We start from the raw sequence: 17,195 nt of genomic DNA on the forward strand, positions 1-17,195 counted from the left end.
TACCATGGACCCCTACCATTAACGGAGGAGTCCATGAGCCCGAGGCTGGGAACCCATGATCTAAGTTGAGAAGGAGCAAGTTCAAAGATGTGTGGGGCAAGACTTTTTTTTTTTACACAAACTGGTGGGTGCTTGGAATGTGCAGCCAGGGGTGGTTGTGGCAAATACAGTAAAGGCAGCTAAGGAGCTCGAGATGGGCACACAAGTGTGAAGCAATTGGAGTGATACAAATATTGTGTAAGCAAAAAAAAAACTTAGTTAGGAATTTAATTTCTTGTTTAATTAATATTAGGAACTAAGGATGTCACTACAAAACTCCTCCTAATGCGGGGGAGAAATGTTCAATGAAGACACTTGTTCCAGCTATAGTAGTGAGCTGTATCTTTAAACAAGATTAAACTTCAGGGAGGATTTATTTGCATTTACTCCCTCACCAAGGTCACACTGAATATGCTTTCCCAGTAAAGGCAAATCTCACCTGTTAAATTCAGAAGGACTTATGGTCCCACCTCAACACTTTATTTCCCCAATATCCTCAACATCAATTCTGCTAGGATAATAAAAAATGCTCTTGTACTGTGACTATTTCAAAATATATCATAGTCAGTGTTCTGACCAATAATCACCACAAAACACCACCAACAAATTATGATCATTGTTCTATTACTGTGTAGGGTTTTGCCATTTGGAAATTGGTGGCTTTAATCATCTAGATGTTTACTTCTTGTTTCTACCAACAGGGAGGTGGTACAGGAGCCCAAGGACAGACACACAACATTTTAGAAATAGTTCCTACCCTTCCATCATCAGATTTCTAAATGGTCCATGAATCCATGAACACTACCTCACTATTTTGCTATGTTTTTGCCTACTTATTTTCTTATCATAACGTAAAAGTCTTTTAAAATTCTTGCACAGTATTGGTGCTGTAAAACAACACCAATGTCAGTGATAACATACCTGATTTTCTGATTCCTATACTTCGAATACACTAAGGACATCTTGATGTCATGAAGACTTCAGTACAGATCCAAGGATTTCTTTTTGCAGCTGAGATGTACAGATTAAGATTGGCATAGTTCAAATCCCATTGATCGATTACAACTGAGACAGAAGCAAAAGACAGTGACCTCCTGGACCTGGGAGGAGTAACTTACAGTATTTATTTTAAAATCTCCATCCAGTAACCCATATGAAGATGCTTGAGATCTATTCATACAAGTGTGTGCAAACTCAAGAGAGCACAGGACCAGGATTGGTCATGATGCAACCTCCAATGGAAGGGTCATTGAATTCAACGGCAAACTTTATTCATTGCTGATGGCTACTTGAGGCAAGTGAGTGGAAAGTCAACTAGTGTCCTGAGAACTGTGCTATAAGAAAAAAAAGTCTGGGAAGAAAATGGGAGGTAAAGCAGTGTCAGGAAGAACATGAATATTCCTTAAGACAAGGATTTATAAAACAATGGTAATCACACTCAACGTCAACAAGGGGCAGCACAGTAGCGTAGAGGCTAGCTTAATGCTGTTACAGCTTCAGCAATGTGGGTTTAATTTAACTGCTGCATGCAAGGAATTTGTTCTCCTCATGACTCTATGGATTCCCTCCTGATGCTATGTTTCTTCCCACATTCCAAAGAGGTACATGTTAGCGGCGTCCATGGAAGGATTAAGCACACCCAGAAAATGTGGGAGGAGCTCAGCAGGTCACACACTCAATGCTGGAGGAACTCTCCATAGATGCTACTTAACCTCCAGCATTTTGTGCTCCTCAGGATTTCCAGCATCTGCACACCAGTCCTCTGAGAGGTGAGCAGTTTCAAGTTCCTGTGCATAAACATCTCAGAGGATCTATTCTGGGCCCAACATATTGATGCAATCACAAAGAAGGCATGCTAGTGGATCTATTTCTTTAAGAGTGTGAGGATGTCACAAAGGATCTTACAAAAGTAGATAGATATACGCCGAAGAGTATCGCAGCCTCCACTGGAGAGGAATCCAATGCACAGGGTCGTAACAGACTGCAAATGTAAACTCAGCTAGCTCCATCACTGGCACAACCCTTCTCACAATGGAAGACATCCTTCAAGAGGTTTGCATCTATCACTAAGGACCCTCACCATCGAGGACATGTACAATTCTCATTACTTTCATTGAGGTGGTGGTACAGGATCCTGAAGAGCCACACTCAGTGATTCAAAAACAGCTTCTCCTTCATCATCAGATTTATGAACAGACAATGAACATTACTTTATTCTTCCTTCATTTTGCATGCTTTTTTGTAATTTATGGTAATTTAACGGCTTTGCACTGTACTGCTACCGCAAAACAAATTTCACTTCATTTTAAGTCAGTGATAATAAATCTGATTCAAGTTATCAATGGAAATGGAGAGTTGTAGATAAAGCAGGACTGTTGGTACATCAGTGGCATCATACCCATTCTTGTTTCACAAACTAAACAGCAACACATTCTGTTTATCAAGCCATAAGCAAAGCAGGTTTTAAAGAGATTTTAAGAAATCTTGACACAGAGTTAAAATGTTGCTTTTGGCTCAGCAGTTTGAGGAAGACCTTACAGGAAAAAGGAATAATAACAGCAAGTTTAGATAGCGATCACTGACTGAAACTTTCATCGGATGGCTGTCCCTTGCCACAAATGATAAAAAGCCTGATTGAGTTCCTGCAAAGTGGAAGATTTTCATGGGAATAAAATAACTAACAATGACTGAACAACTTGGCAGGAGGCTGCATCTGGAATGTAGATAGAGCAAGATTGCCATAAATCTTCAAATGACAACTTATGGGCAGCAATCCTGAATTATAGCCAGGATTTTAACTCTTATTATACCAGGCAAACTAAAATTATTCTCTTTCTTTCTTTTTAAATCTTTTTATTAATTTTTAAGCAAACATAAATGAAACATGAATACAAAGTGTTTGAGAGTACATAGTTGATAGTTTAAGTAGACATTCAAATATATAATAATCAATATATATAGCCTCCCAAACTCATAGTATTTATGAACAAAAGAAACAAAAAGAAAAAAAAAACAAAAAAAAAGAAAAAAAAAAACCACTAACCAACATGGGCCATTGCATAATGTTAGATACATACGGTAGTGCCAATAACTCCGAACCTCCATCCAAATAATTAAGGATAATAAAAGTGAGGTTTAGGAAAAGACAATTTAACTCATATGAAAATGTTGAATAAATGTTCTCCAAGTTTCTTCAAATGTAACTGAAGGATCAAAAACAACACTTCTAATTTTTTCTAAGCTCAAACAAGAGATAGTTTGAGAAAACCACTGAAATATAGTTGGAGGATTAATTTCTTTCCAATTCAATAAAATAGATCTTCTAGCCATTAATGTAACAAATGCAATCATTCATTGAGATGAAGAGGATAAACAACTATTATCCACCATTGGTAAACCAAAAATTGCAGTAATAGGATGCAGTTGGAAATTCATATTCAGAACTCTTGAAATAATACTGAAAATATCTTTCCAGTAATTTTGTAAACAAGGGCAAGACCAAAACATATGGGTCAATGAAGCAACATCAGAATGACATCTGTCACAGGTTGGATTAACATGAGGATAAAATCGAGCAAGTTTATCCTTAGACATATGAGCTCTCTGTATTAAATTGTATAAGGGCATGTTTAGCACAAATAGAGGACGAATTGACTAATAGTAAAAATTTTCTCCCACTGCTCAGTGGATATAAGACAATGAAGTTCTTCTTCCCATTCCTTCTTAATTTTTTCTGATACTTCTGGCTGTATTTTCATGATCATATTATAAATGACAGCTACTAAACCCTTTTGACAAGGATTCAGAGCTAAAATTCTTTCCGTAATGTCCGATGGACATAGTTTCGGAAAAGACTGTAACTCATTATACAAAAAATTCCTAACTTGCAAATATCTAAAAAAATGGGTTTTAGGTAAATTATATTTATTAGATAGCTGTTCAAAGGACATAACGGTATCATCCTAAAACAAATAACGAAAACATGTTATACCTTTTGTTTTCCATAAAAGAGGGCCGAAAAAAATAGTTAGATATTATAGGGCATGATAAAATAAACTTATTCAAACCAAAAAATTTATGAAATTGAAACCAAATTTGCAATGTATATTTGACTATAGGATTAGTTATTTGCTTATTCAATTTAGATAAAGAAAAAGGAAGTGAAAATCCTAAAATTGAAAACAATGAAAAGTCTTGTACAGATTTACATTCCAAATTTACCCATTGTGGGCAAGCAGCTGTCGTCGATTCTTGTGTCCAAAATATTAAATATCGTATATTAACTGCCCAATAGTGAAATCTCAAGTTTGGCAAAGCCAAACCGCCCTCCTTCTTGGGCTTCCGTAAATATTTTTTGCCTAGTCTAGGATTTTTATTCTGCCACAGATAAGAAGATATTTTGGAGTCAATACTATCAAAAAAAGATTTCCGAATAAAAATTGGTAATGCTTGAAATAAATATAAGAACTTGGGTAATACCATCATCTTAATAGCATTAATTCGACCAATGACAAAGATAGTGGAGACCACCTGGTAGCAAGTTGCTTAATTTGGTCAATTAAGGGTAAAAAATTAGCTTTAAATAAATCTTTATGTTTTTTAGTAATTTTAATACCTAAATAAGTAAAATAATCTGTAACAACTTTAAATGGTAAATGTTTGTAAATTGGAACTTGCATATCTAATGGAAATAATTCGCTCTTATTAAAATTCAATTTATAACCAGAAAAGTTACTAAACTGAGCAAGCAAGGACGAAATAGCAGGAATAGATTTCTCAGGGTCAGATATGTATAGTAACAAATCATCAGCATATAATGATAACTTATACATCCCCTCCCCATGAGTAGTACCCAAAATATTAGGTTATTTACGAATGGCTATAGCCAAAGGTTCCAAAGCAATGTCAAATAGTAAAGGACTTAAAGGACAACCTTGCCTTGTACCACGGAATAACTGAAAAAAAGGAGATCTTTGATTATTGGTAAAAACCGAAGCCAAGGGTTTATAGTATATTAATTTAATCCATGATATAAATTTTGAACTAAAATTAAAATGCTGCAACGTATTAAATAAATATGGTAATTCAACTATCAAATGCTTTTTCAGCATCTAAAGAAATGACACATTCTGGTATTTTGGGTGAAGGAGTACAAATAATATTAATTAATTTTCTAATATTAAAAGATGAATAGCGATTTTTAATAAATCCAGTCTGATCTTCAGAAATGATTCGAGGTAATATATTTTCTAATCTAGTAGCCAAAATTTTACTAAAAATCTTAAAATCCATATTCAGCAAGGATATAGGCCAATAGGATGCACATTCAATAGGGTCTTTATCTTTTTTAAGAATTAAAGAAATAGAAGCTTCATAAAAAGATTGTGGCAATTTGCCTATAATTAACGCATCTTTAATAATTTTACAAAGCCAAGGAGAAAGTATAGAGGAAAAAGATTTTAAAAATTCTGCAGAATAACCATCTGGACCAGAAAATTATTCTCATGTGCTCAACTGCAATACTGAATTTTGAGTCCAATCAAACTCTTGCTGACAGGATTTTGTTACATTCTGTGTTTTAACCTTTTGCTAAAATACATTTTAAATCCATGCTCATGATGACAATTTATACATTATTGGATTCTTACGATTATTAAATACTTTTTGAAATTAAGTCATACATAATTTTATTCCTCTCAGAACTTCTACGGTCAAAGTAAGGGTTCAAACAAAGCAAACACACCCAATTCCAGTTAATTGGAACACGTCCGGACCTGTACATTTTCATCCAATTAAGGAACTGCCCCAATTAGCCAAAGTTTCATGGAAATAGTTAAAAGGGTATGAAAAAGACAAACTACCATTTAACTGCATAATAAATTATGTACTAAATGAAATACGCATCAAACTAGAACACTACCAATACTACTACAGTACTATAAAACTGTGCATTAGTTCATAATACTTATTGATGCCATGTTCTTTGGATGAACTGTAAATGAACAAAATCAGTACAGACACCTAGTGCAGACAATGGACTGCCTTCATACAAGAGTTACTCTGTTTTCGGTGCCAACATAGTATGTCCACAACTGACTAGCCCTAATCCATATGCTTTTAGAATGAGGAAGGAAGCGGAGCACCCGCAGGAAGCCCATGGGGTCATGGGAAGAATGCGCAAATTCCTTATAGATAGTGGTGAGAATTGAATCCTGCTTGCTGGCATCATAATAGTTTTACACAAACCGCTAAGCTGCTGCATCACCTGCTCAGAACAGTCCAAAGATTTTGTTAATAGCAAAGGTATGCTTGTTATATAAATGATTGGCACACTACCATCACATTTTGACATTCAATATTTTAACAGTACAGTCTGTCAATGGCCCAATACAAACATTTCTTTGGTATTCAGGCATGTCCTACTCACCTTTAGATAGTGCCTTCTCGAAAGTGTTCTTGTTTATGTATTTCAATTGAAAGGCTGCACCCTTAACAATTTACACTGAAGTGTTAAAAGTGCTCATAATCGTTTCCAGTTACTTAAACAGCATGGGGATCTCCTTGAAACCTACTGAATGTTGAAGGGACTAGATAAGAGTGGTTGTGGAGAGGATGGTTCCTATGGTGGGGGTATCCAGAACTAGAGGGCACAGCCTCAAAATTGAGGGGTGACCCTTTAGAACAGAGGTAATGAGGAAATTTTTTAGCCACAGAATAGTAAATCTATGAAATGCTCTTCCACAGACTACGATGGAGGCCAAGTCCATGTGCATATTTAAGGCGAAAGTTGATCGTTTCCTGATCGGTCAGGACATCAAAGGATATGGTGAGAAGGCAGGTGTATGGGGTTGAGTGGGATCTGGGATAAGCCACGATGGAATGGCAGAGCAGACATGGTGGGCTGAATGGCCAAATTCTGCTTCTATATCTTATGGTCTTATGATGACGATGTTGATGATATTCTTTTGTTCTACTTACTTTTCCATCTCTTTGTCCTTGAGTTGTGGCTTCCAATGCTGATATTCCATGAAAATAAGAAGGAACATCAGACAAAATATGAAGAGGACACCAGCAAGTGTCACTTTCTGCCTGGCTGTAGAGTTTTTCAGAGACACGCTGAAGTGCCACGATGCAGGAAGCAAACAGGAGACACAAACTCTGAAACAAAATTAAAAAGCAATGGTTGAATTATTTTTAATCCTCACCACATAATAATATCAAATAAAGATGTATATAGTCTTTCATATTTGATATATTATTGTAATATAGGAAACACAGAACATTATTTTTAAGCAACAGACTCCCAACTTGCACTATTGAAATTAACAACCTGATTAGGATTTCCAACTGCTGTTAACGAATAAATGATCAGAAGACTGAAAACTCGCCCATTTTTCATTAGATGCTAATTCTTTGCTACTAATTTTTATTTCTCATCAAAGGGTGGCACAGTAGACAGCATTTAGTGCAATGGAAGAGCATTTCCTGCTGCTGCCTGTAAGGAATATGCATGTTCTCTCTGTAACCACATGGGTTTCCTGCGGGTGCCCTAGTTTCCTCCCATATTCCAAAGACATACAGTTCAGTAGGTTAAATGATCACATAAGAGTAATTGGGCAGTATGGGCCCATTGGGCCGGAAGTGTCCTTTACTCTGCTGTAGCTCTAAATTTAAAAAAATTTAAAGTATACAAACATAGAACAGTAAAGCATAGGAACAGATCCATGATATTGTGCTGAACTAATTAAACTAGTAATTAATGCCTAAACTAGACCCTTCTACCTGCTTAAGTCGATTACCCTCTATTCTTTTTGTATTTAGTGCCTAAGAGCCTCTTAAATGTCTCCATTGTCTGTGACTCCACTACCTGACAACACAGTCTGGGCACCCATCATTCTGTGTAAAAAAAAAACTTGCCCCACATATCTCCTTTGTATTTACCCCATCTCAGAAACACAAGAGATCCTGCAGATACTGGAAATCCAGAGCAGAAAACACACAAAATGCTGGAGGAACTCAGCAATGAGGCAGCATCTATGAAAATGAATACACTGACAACAAGAATCCAAAACTTCAATTGTTCATTCAGGAGAAGATGGTGGCGCAACGCAGCGCGCGCGGCCTCTCCAGAGAATGGATATCTGTTACAAGTAAGTAGGGATCTGCGCACAATCCTGATTTGATGGAGGCAGATGTGAGAGCGTGGAGGAACATCTAGAGCATAGGTGTCAAACTCAAGGCCCGCGGGCCATATCCAGCCCGGCGTACAATTATATCCGGCCTGCGAGATCATTTTAGATAGATCTATTATTTTAATTATTAATAGCCCGGCGATATGAAGCCTATGATTGTAAGTTAATACCAATCATAAAAATAACCCTTGCTCAGCAGTCTTCTTCATAAGAAACGGAATTTGTGAAGTGAAACACTTTGTAGTTATAGCAGAGACTGAGACACATGAGAACAGGCTGAAAAAACGGAGGCAATGAAAGCTGCGTTCGCACGCGCCCGACTTATCCGGCCCGCATGAAGCTGCATTTTGCCCAATCCGGCCCGTGACCTAAAATGAGTTTGACACCCCTGATCTAGAGAAACTTCTGAAATGCCCGCTTCACTGCTGCTGCTACTGCGCGGTCCAGAATCTCTGAAGAAGGCCTCCGAGACCTCGGCTTTGCTTGTTTCGGCAGCCGGAATGAGGTCAAAGGCGCTTGGCAGAAGATAGCGCTCGGGAGGCTGTATCGGAGGGGCTGGTCGGAGGCGCGAAGTTTTTGGACGGACTCAGAGTCTGCTGTCATCGGGTACTTCCAAGGCATTAATTGTCAGTGCCTGGAAGTTTATGGCAGGGAGAGTTTCTCCCTTTGCTGCCAATATTGGACTACTGGAGTCGACTGGGACTTTGAGACTTTTTTTTAAACCACGTCCATGATCTGCGTCTATCGAATTATGGTATTGCTTTGCACTGCTGAAACTATATGCTATAATTATGTGGTTTTGTCAGTGTGGGTCTTGGTTTGTCATTTTTTTTATTTTGCGATATCACTCTGGAGGAACATTGTATAATTTCTTAATGCATGAATGCATTTCTAAATGACAATAAACGAGGACAGAGTGTCCTCATAATCAATCTGGATGTTGGCTGATCTGCTGAGTTCCTCTGGCATTTTCTGTGTTAACACCTCTCAATTTAAATGTATTCCCTTTAGCATTAGACAATTCAATCCTGGGAAAATATACCACCTAAAACACTGCACAGCAAGCAGTGCACCATTTCTGAAGGACCGCAGGCAAGTGCTTGTTAACTGATCAGGGTTGAATCCATCCCCAAAACACCCAAATTCCCTTTATTATTAAGGAACGTGGGAATAAAAACATTCCAGAGTTACACAGAGTTCATGCTAATTGTATGCATCAAATTATCTTGCAAAAAAGATTTAGGAAAATATTTGTCACATGTACATTGAACCTAACAGTGGAATATGTCGATTGTATGAGATAAATCAGTGAGGATTCTGCTGAGCAGCCTACAAGTGTTGCCAACATATGCCCACAACTCACTAACTCTAGACGTACGTCGTTGGAATGTGGGAGGAAACTGGAACACCCGGAGGAAACCCACACACCTACCGAGAGAATAGATATTCAGCAACAGGGATCGAACCCCGATCTTGCAGTTGGTGTTTTAAAGCATTGCGCTAACTGCTACACTATCAAAGACAGCAAAAAAGACTCATTCAAACATATTTCTACACACGACAGTGAGATCTGTTAATTTATAATCTCATCAGGACATTATTGCATAATTAACCCTATAAGGAGGAACTGCTGAGTGTTTGTTTTTGCAGAATCATGGTTCCAGGACAACAACCATGCACCACCAATTTATGTTACTCAGGGACTTGTGCTAATATTATTTTGTGACTATATATGCTAGATTGTAACTATAAGTGTTGTGTGCGACTATGTGTATTGTGTTTTGCACATTGGCTTCAGAGGAATTATGTTTCGTTTAGCTCTATACATATGTGGTTGAAAGACAATAAACTTGAAATAAAACCAATTCCATCTCATTGGTCCCACCAACCAGGTCATGCTCTCTTCTTCCTGCTGGCATCAGGAAGATCAAGAGCCTCAGAACTCACACTACCAGGTCCAGGCACAATTATTACTCCTCAAACATAGGCTCTTGAACCACTGAGGATAACTTCATTTAACATCACTTGCCCCATCACTGAACTGTTCCATAACCTGTGGATTCACATTGAAGGACTCTTCGCCCCATGCTCCCGATATTTGTTTATTTGCTTACTATTTTTTCTCTTTTGTATTTGTTGTTTGTTGTCTTCTGCACATTGTTTGTTTGTCTGCCCTGATGGGTGAGGTCTTTCATTGATTCTCTTATGGTTCCTGGATTTACCAAGTATGCCCACAAGGAAATGAATCTCAGAGTTGTATATGATGACACATACAGTACATACTTAGATCTCTAATAAATTTACTTTCAACTTTGATGCTTGGAAGAGAGTATACACGTATTGGTATAAAATGCCAGGGTGAACTTCCATCTCCTCCCCTCACCCACCATCTTCTGCAAGAGAAGAATGTTGCTGAGGAGTAGAAATGAAGATTTATCACCTCTGTCATTTAATGTTTCAGACCTGTGAGCTGATGGGAGATCAGAAACTTGAAATAACTGATTTGCTCTCTCATCAGATACCATCTGAACTGATGACAATTATAAATGCTTTCTGATCTATTTTTTTTAAAATACCGTCTAGTCTTCTGTGAATTAGACGCATGTAAGAACAAAGTTATAATGCTCCCAGCACTTCTTGTACAACTACAAGGGGAGGTTCTAATGCCCAAAGCTGACTAAATGCAGACACCTGAATAAACAGTAGTTCCTAGTGAGAAACTTCCAGCTGGTAACAGTTCATTAGAATGAGAAGTGATACAAAATGTTGCACTTCCAGAAAGACAACAGGTTTCTGAAGAAAACTGCCACAGCACATCAGCATAGCCAGTAGGTCTACTGCCTCACAATTCCAGTGACACACATTTAATCCTGACCTCTGTGTGGCATTTGCATGTTGATGATATGGCTTTCTTCCAGATGATTTGGTGCCAAGTCATACAGGTTGGAGAGTTAATTGGCCATAATCAATTACTCCTAATGTGTAGTGTAGTGGCTGATGTAGAACCTCAGGATGGGTGGGGTTGATGATAACGTAGGAAGAATTCAAATATGATTAATGTAATTAGGTGCCAGGTCCCAAAAGCATGTTGATGCCTATGACTTGTTTCTCATTTGGTCTTACAAGAAAAATGATGCTAAAGATTAAAGTTGAACTGTATTTGGCACACACGTGTAGATACATCGAAACACACAGTAAACTGCATTGTTTGTGTCAGATCAGATCAGCGAGGATTGTTCTGTGATCAGCCAACAAGTATTGCCAGGCTTCCTGCACCAACAGATCATGCTCATGACTTACTACTGCTAAACATACATCATTGGAATGTCTGAGGGAATTGAACCTCGATCAGTAATCACCAGCACTGTAAAGCAATTGTGCTAATTGTGGAATTGTATTAGTTTGATTTTTTAAAAATTCTCATTAGTAATATCAATTAGCACCTCGAGGTAGAATTACAAGAGACTGATCTCTGTTATCTGTGCCTCTGATGACCACAAAGCAGGCGTTAGAGCAGTGCTAAACTTTGTCAAAATGCTGCTTAGGTGTGCTGTGACATGCATCGCGGAAATACAATCCAAAGGTTGCCAATGCCAGAAAGTTAATTTTAATCCTTCTTGGAATCTTGCCACTGAATGTGAATGCCGCAGTCATATATGTGGCCAACTCAAAATTACCCCCTGAACAGGTTTAGAAAGAAAGGAGGGGAGAGAAATTACCAGAAGTTAGAAGTTCTAGCACATAGAAAACTTCTGAGCTGTTTCTGAGTAACATTTTGCAAATGTAACTCTCTACATTACTTCACGGCATGGAATTTTTCTTAGTGTGATTGTGTCTGCCAGAAAGATGCAAGGAGAACCCACATTGTAGAGCAAGTTCTCAATGGTAGCAGAACAAGAAGATATGTCCAAATTCCCACTCTAGTAGGTTGCAGGGCTGTAAGCCCCGAAAGCATGTGAAACTCAGATCTCTTTCAAAACCTTGGTCATTTGAAAGTTATAAAAAGATGTAATAAGTAGTTTAATGACATTGATAAAATTTACTGGATACATTAGGATCCTACAGAGGAATATGAGCTATTTAAAGCAGTCAGCAAGCTAAACCAATATGTGACTGAAACTGGCATGTTACACCATTGTACACTGCAGTAGTTACTGTTCTGCTGCTTTGCCACTACATTTGTGAAAACGTAAAGCCTTCCAAAACACAAGTTATCTTTTTTGTGTAAATGCCTACAAGAAAATGAATTTCAAAGTAGCATATTGTAATATATTGTACTTTGATAACAAACTTACTTTGACTTTTCAACTTTAATTCCTATTCAAGACATTTCATCACACCCATACATTCCCTCTTCTCCACAAGACATAATCGGCATGCTACTAGATCACTGAAAACTAGTGATCCAGTGAGGCCCTGATTATTTGCAGGCACTGAAAATGAAAGAACTTTGTTCTTCCAAGTTGTTAGAGTTCCAATTCCAGAACAGCCAAAATACACGTGATGTCACATTAAGTGAAAATATCAAATTTAGTTTGTCTCATAATCATTAAAAACTGCAGCTCAGAAAGACTTTACAGGGCTACTGAAGAGCTACATTACTTACCTAGCCATATGGTAAAGGCACAGCTGGTAAAGAGGAAAGACCTTGACCACGCGGCTTCTGTACTAGGCTCCTGGTGAGTGAACGTCATATCTTGAGTTGACAGGTACACATTGCTGATAGCACAAATCAGACCTGCCTCTTTTTTTGATATTCGCAGCCCATAGGTTAACTGATTAGAGGAAAATACATTGAGAGAGAAAAGGGTGAAATGAAGCAAAAAATTAACCACAGAACGCGCTGAATCTACCGCAACTTGTACTGATCCGATGGAAGTGGTGTACGATTTTTTCCATATTTTTTCCTTCCCTCCCATTACCTTTTGCAGGCCAGTGACGCACTGCTAAATTACTGACAAAAACAAATCACCGTTTCCCATTACCTTATTCAGAATGCTTTACTCCCTGTAGGAATACCCCACATTTTAGAACCTATAGTGTTTGGTATGGAAGCTTATTAATGACACTTTTCCTGCTCTTTTAATTGCCTTTTTGTTTGTGTTTGGGTATGCATTTATGACTAATGTGGAAATTTATGAATGAAAGCCTTACATTTTAGAGCACCCAGCAAAAGTCATAAACACTGGTCATGACACACATTAACTCCACCTTCCCAAACAACCTCAGCTTACTGCAATTCACCTACTACTTAAATAGGTCAATGGCAGACACAATCTCCCTGGCCCTATACTCATCTCTAGACCATGTGAATAGAAAAAAACTTCCCTGTCAGACTATTGTTTGACTGCAGCTTCACGTTCAATCTATACTGTAATTCCAAGTAAACTTATCACCAAACTCTGAGAGCTGGGAGTCCCCACCTCCATCTGGATCTTCAGCTTCCTAACCAACAAACTGCAGTCTGTAAGGATAGGTAGCAACACTTCCACAATAATCACTGTAAACACTGGTGCTCCACAAGGTTGTGTCCTCTGCCCTCTACTCCCTATACACTCATGACTGTAGGTCTGTATATACCACCACAGTGGGCTACATCTCATAATAACTCTGGAGTATAGGAAAGAAAGAGACAGAGCACTTAGTAACATGGCATCATGACAACAAAAGAGCTGGTCATTGACTTCAGAAGGTGGGGCCTTTGTAATTGATGTTCACTGCATCACAGGCTTACGGAATCTAAACATAAAAGAAAGTTCGGTATACACACACTGCATAATCAATACACGATACTACATAAGCAGGTTACATGTACACTGTCTGTAATCTTCTATGGACTTAACATTTTCTTTTGAGCTACGGTTTGACAACACTATCACATCAGTCTTTGAACATGACAACAGTGCTCTCTGAAATGGGAGAATGGGGTTAGGTACCACGGATGTTGCACACAAGCAGGAATAAACCTGTAAAAGGTCTGGCAAGTTTACGAAATAAGGCTGATAGCATTCAAAATTATTTCCACTTAATTGCATTGGGAGCAGTTTTTTGATGAGGTGAAGATCATAAAACGAAGGACATTAGGGATTAGGCCATTCAGCCCATTGAGTCTGCTCCGCCATTCCATCATGGCCAATTTATTATCTCTCTGAACCCCATTCTCCTGCCTTCTTCCAGTAACCTTTTACACTATTACTAATTGAAAACCTATCAACAACCACTTTAAGTATACCCAATGACCTGGCCTCCACCACTAACTGTGGCAATAAATTCCACAGATTCCTCATGCTCTGGCTTAAAAAAAAATCTTCATCTCTGTTCTTAAAGGGCTGTGCCCTCCAATCCTGGACTCTTCCACTACTGGAAACATCCTCTCTACCTAGGCCTTTCAATGTTCAATAGGTTTCAATGAGATTCCAGCATCCACTCCACTCCCCTCCCCCGGCCCATTCTCCAAAACTCCAGTGATTACAGGTTCAGAGCCATTAAATGCCCACCATACACAACCTGACCCCTCTCCCAAATTTCTTCCTGATCACCAACCATGCCCCTAACCCCTCTCCCCATCTACTTACCCTAGGCTTTCTTCTTAGTTACTCCAACCTCTCCCCGATCCTTTACCTAAACCCTGACCCCCAAACTCAATAGTCCACTTTAAACTCCTCATGACTTCCCTTCTTACCTAACCCTCTCATCCGACCAGTCTGCCCTCCTCGACCTCCCAAAACTGGCCCTAGCTTTCCATAACCCCATTGCCAGCACCCCAACCCTATACTATATCCACATCCCTAATCTCCTCCCGACTTCAAACCCTGCCCCTTTACCCTCTATCTCTCCCCCAACCCTGTCCCTGATCCTCAAACCTCACCCTTTCACCCTCTCTCTCTTTCCCCAAACCTTAATCCCAGACTTCACCCTCTCATTTCCTCAAACCCCAAGCCCCTTGACTTCACCCTCTCTCCCATTCCCCAAACCCTGCCTACCCTCTCTCTCATTTCCCCAAACTCTAACCACCCTCTCTCTCTTTCCCCAAACAATCCCAGACTTCACCCTCTCTCTCATTTCCTCAAACCCCAAGCCCCTTGACTTCCCCCTCTCCCATTCCCCAAACCCTGCCTACCCTCTCTCTCATTTCCCCAAACCCTAACCACCCTCTCTCTCTTTCCCCAAACCCTAACCACCCTCTCTCTCTTTCCCCAAACCCTAACCACCCTCTCTCTCTTTCCCCAAACCCTAACCACCCTCTCTCTCTTTCCCCAAACCCTAACCACCCTCTCTCTCTTTCCCCAAACTCTAACCACCCTCTCCCATTCCCCAAACCCTAACCACCCTCTCCCATTCCCCAAACCCTAACCACCCTCTCTCTCTTTCCCCAAACCCTAACCACCCTCTCTCATTTCCCCAAACTCTAACCACCCTCTCCCATTCCCCAAACTCTAACCACCCTCTCCCATTCCCCAAACTCTAACCACCCTCTCTCTCATTTCCCCAAACTCTAACCACCCTCTCTCTCTTTCCCCAAACAATCCCAGACTTCACCCTCTCTCTCATTTCCTCAAACCCCAAGCCCCTTGACTTCACCCTCTCCCATTCCCCAAACCCTGCCTACCCTCTCTCTCATTTCCCCAAACTCTAACCACCCTCTCTCTTTCCCCAAACCCTAACCACCCTCTCTCTCTTTCCCCAAACCCTAACCACCCTCTCTCTCTTTCCCCAAACCCTAACCACCCTCTCTCTCATTCCCCTAAACCCTGACCCCACTCAGCCTCTGTTCCCGTCCCGACCGCTCCCCTCCCTACCTCGGGCCCGACCCCTGACAGGTAACGGCGCTGCACTTAACCACTCCCAGCCCTCGCCGCCAGAACCATATCCGCCTAACGGCAGCCACGTAACCAGGGTGACAGCTCAACCTGTTGCCATAAAATGTCGCAAACTCCCTTGCTGAGCTTTCCGGCAGCGGTTGCTCTGGGCAACAGCTGAGGAAAACTTCGAGAGAGGAGGGACGGTGACAGGCTCCAATCACTCAAACTTTTTACCTTTAGTTTAACTGCATCATTTGACGTACTCTAGCTTGGAATAGTTTATTTCTGATGGATTTGCAATTTCATGCGCGTTGAGGAAACTGCGCACCATAAAATTGGAACAATTAACTTGTTTTTTTTTGAATAATAACTCCTACAGTTATCAAACAAAATCTGAAGCCAAGCTACATCAGGTGAAAAATGTTTTCTCAAAGAGATTGTTAACCAGTTGCTTGAAGGACCTCAATCCGCTGTCAAATTGACGTGAAAAGGAAAACAGACTGACAGAGATCGCTCAAAACTCTCGGACTTCAGATGAGTAACGTTGAAGAAACTTAGATGACAAATTAACTAACTCTGTCATGGTCAACACTGGGAAATAAATATCAACAGATGGGAGCCATACAGAAAGGCCGATTCAAAATTAGCAAAATCGTTATGAAGAACATCTGCGCATCAAATGGGAATGAAGACATAACCGAAGACCTTACGCAGCAACGTCTTAAGTGTGTTACAGAGCTGAGTGGGTGGAAGGTCACAACAAGAACTTTATTTATCTTGGGTAACAGACCTTCCAAACTAATTTTCTGGTCAAAAAGTACAGTACTATTGCAAAAGTTTTAGGCTTAGGCACATGTTTAAAAAATCTGTTAAGCGAAGATGCTTTCAAAAATAATGAAAAGTTTCTAAATATCAAGAAAGTATTTTAAAGAGTAGTAAACAATAAAAATAACTAAATCATCTTTGGCGTGACCACCTTTAAAACTGCATTAATTCTTTTAGGTACACGGCTGTGCAGTTTATTTGAAGAACATTGGCCAGTAGGTTGCCCCAAGCATCTTGGGAAAACTTGCCACTGTCCTTTTGCAGATTTTGGCTGTCTTGCTTGCTTCTTTTTCTCTAAGTAATCCCAGAGAGCCTTGATGTTGGTGAGGACATATCA

At 39.5% G+C, this 17,195-nt stretch overlaps 1 protein-coding gene across 6 annotated transcripts in view; it reads right to left on the bottom strand.

Annotated features, from left to right (window-relative positions):
- The window catches only part of LOC132379338 (ectonucleoside triphosphate diphosphohydrolase 4-like), a 93,963-nt gene extending 77,837 nt beyond the window's left edge, over positions 1–16,126 (bottom strand). For 2 of the 6 annotated variants that reach the window (XM_059947062.1, XM_059947060.1), the window contains exons 1-3: positions 14,807–15,107; positions 12,838–13,006; positions 7,018–7,197 (exon numbers count right to left, since the gene is read on the bottom strand). In XM_059947062.1, coding sequence (XP_059803045.1) covers positions 7,018–7,197; positions 12,838–12,845 — 188 coding nt within the window. In that variant the 5' untranslated portion in view covers positions 12,846–13,006; positions 14,807–15,107. Of the gene's footprint in view, positions 1–7,017; positions 7,198–12,837; positions 13,007–14,806; positions 15,108–16,030 lie in introns of those variants that run through there. The other 4 variants (XM_059947063.1, XM_059947064.1, XM_059947061.1 and 1 more) reach the window with 4 other exon arrangements.
- Between the last annotated feature and the right edge of the window lie 1,069 nt (positions 16,127–17,195).

Source organism: Hypanus sabinus, chromosome 22 (genome assembly GCF_030144855.1).
Source record: "Hypanus sabinus isolate sHypSab1 chromosome 22, sHypSab1.hap1, whole genome shotgun sequence".
In the NCBI taxonomy this organism is placed as follows: Eukaryota; Metazoa; Chordata; class Chondrichthyes; order Myliobatiformes; family Dasyatidae; genus Hypanus; species Hypanus sabinus.